This window comes from Stereum hirsutum, assembly GCF_000264905.1.
Source record: "Stereum hirsutum FP-91666 SS1 unplaced genomic scaffold STEHIscaffold_152, whole genome shotgun sequence".
In the NCBI taxonomy this organism is placed as follows: Eukaryota; Fungi; Basidiomycota; class Agaricomycetes; order Russulales; family Stereaceae; genus Stereum; species Stereum hirsutum.
This window is the reverse complement of record NW_006763282.1, coordinates 793-2075: the sequence shown is the minus strand read 5'-3', so window position 1 is coordinate 2075 and position 1283 is coordinate 793. Positions and strand designations below refer to the sequence as shown.

The 1283-nt window shown below is 47.4% G+C and overlaps 1 protein-coding gene across 1 annotated transcript; it reads left to right on the top strand.

Annotated features, from left to right (window-relative positions):
- Window positions 1-290: 290 nt before the first annotated feature.
- Window positions 291-513, top strand: STEHIDRAFT_164190 (uncharacterized protein; the record flags this gene model as incomplete). The annotated part of the gene is made up of 2 exons (XM_007311911.1): window positions 291-436; window positions 489-513. 2 exons carry the CDS (start codon window positions 291-293, stop codon window positions 511-513), a joined length of 171 nt encoding a protein of 56 aa, XP_007311973.1.
- Window positions 514-1283: the final 770 nt, after the last annotated feature.

The following is a 1283-nucleotide window of genomic DNA, read 5'->3' as shown; positions in this document are numbered from 1 at the left end:
GAGTAGAATACGAAGTACCTCGGAGAACTCCGCGGTGGCACTCATCCTTGTACTATTCTCAGAGTCGGTATCGTTCGTGCCACCACGCCAACGATCGCCCGCCAGCGTGGTTACCCGAAACAATGAATACCCCTTTGTAGTCACCGTGTCAAGGTGCCCAAGTTGGGCAGTGAGGTTGATCTTTGTCAAGCTGGGCATATATATAATGCCCTTCTCCCTCGGTGTTTCTGAGTCCTCTCGTCTCCATTCCGTTTCATTCCTCTCTGTTCGTCCTAGCCTGTGTCTTCAATATGGTACTCACTGCGAAGAGCAACACCAACATCGACGACGGCCATAGCGCTGTCTGCGACTCAAACGGACCAAGCAACGAACCCAGCACCCTGGCAGCGACACTCGAATGTCGCAAAAGTCGACCAAAACATATCAGGCCGTATAAGTGTGTATAAGGGTATATTAGGCTCTTAGCGGCGCAGACCGTTATACGGTAGCAAAGAGGGCAATATGGCCCAATAAGGTGTATAACCTTATGGAACCTTGTATGGCCTAACCGATCAATATAGAGCCGAAAACCACTTTCCAGGCGTTATGTTCTGTTCTCACCATTCTCTCGACCTCAGCATAGCAAAGATGGATTGTATTTCACATTTATACAGACAGGGACATTGAAAATAAGGGCGCAGACATCCAAGAAAAGATATCTCGCAAAACATGTGCCACCTTGGCACCATCGTTATGACCCAATCGTTCCATACTGCTCGACGAATACATGAAAGTCTGGAAACCGATTATGATATTGTACCCAATGAATCAAACAATACTGCACTCGCCAATGTGGATGGAGACAAGAGGACCCGTAGGCGATTGTATTCGCAATCCATAGACATGGGAAGTATGATAACAAACGCACAATTGTCACAGAAGACAGTGAAGCAGCAATCCAGACACGAGAACAAGCTCACCTATACAGGCACCGGAAGCATAGAAAATATAGTTAGATTAGCAGCCGAACATCGAGGAGAAGGGGCGTACACTTTGAGAAGATCGATAGAGAGCGCGGTCTTCGACGACGCAGCGCGAGTACATCATATAAAAATCATCCTTGAACCTACCGGTAAATCATGTCCAGTCGAGGCAGGAGCAGTCTTAGAGAAAAGGAGTGGGGAAGACGGACGCACAGCGGTGATGATCGTGTCCTCTTCAGGTGTCCGATATATCTATCACTCTATAGTCATAGTTTCTGAACACCTCAATAGTGCAGATATTCCATACGATCAAACACCTTC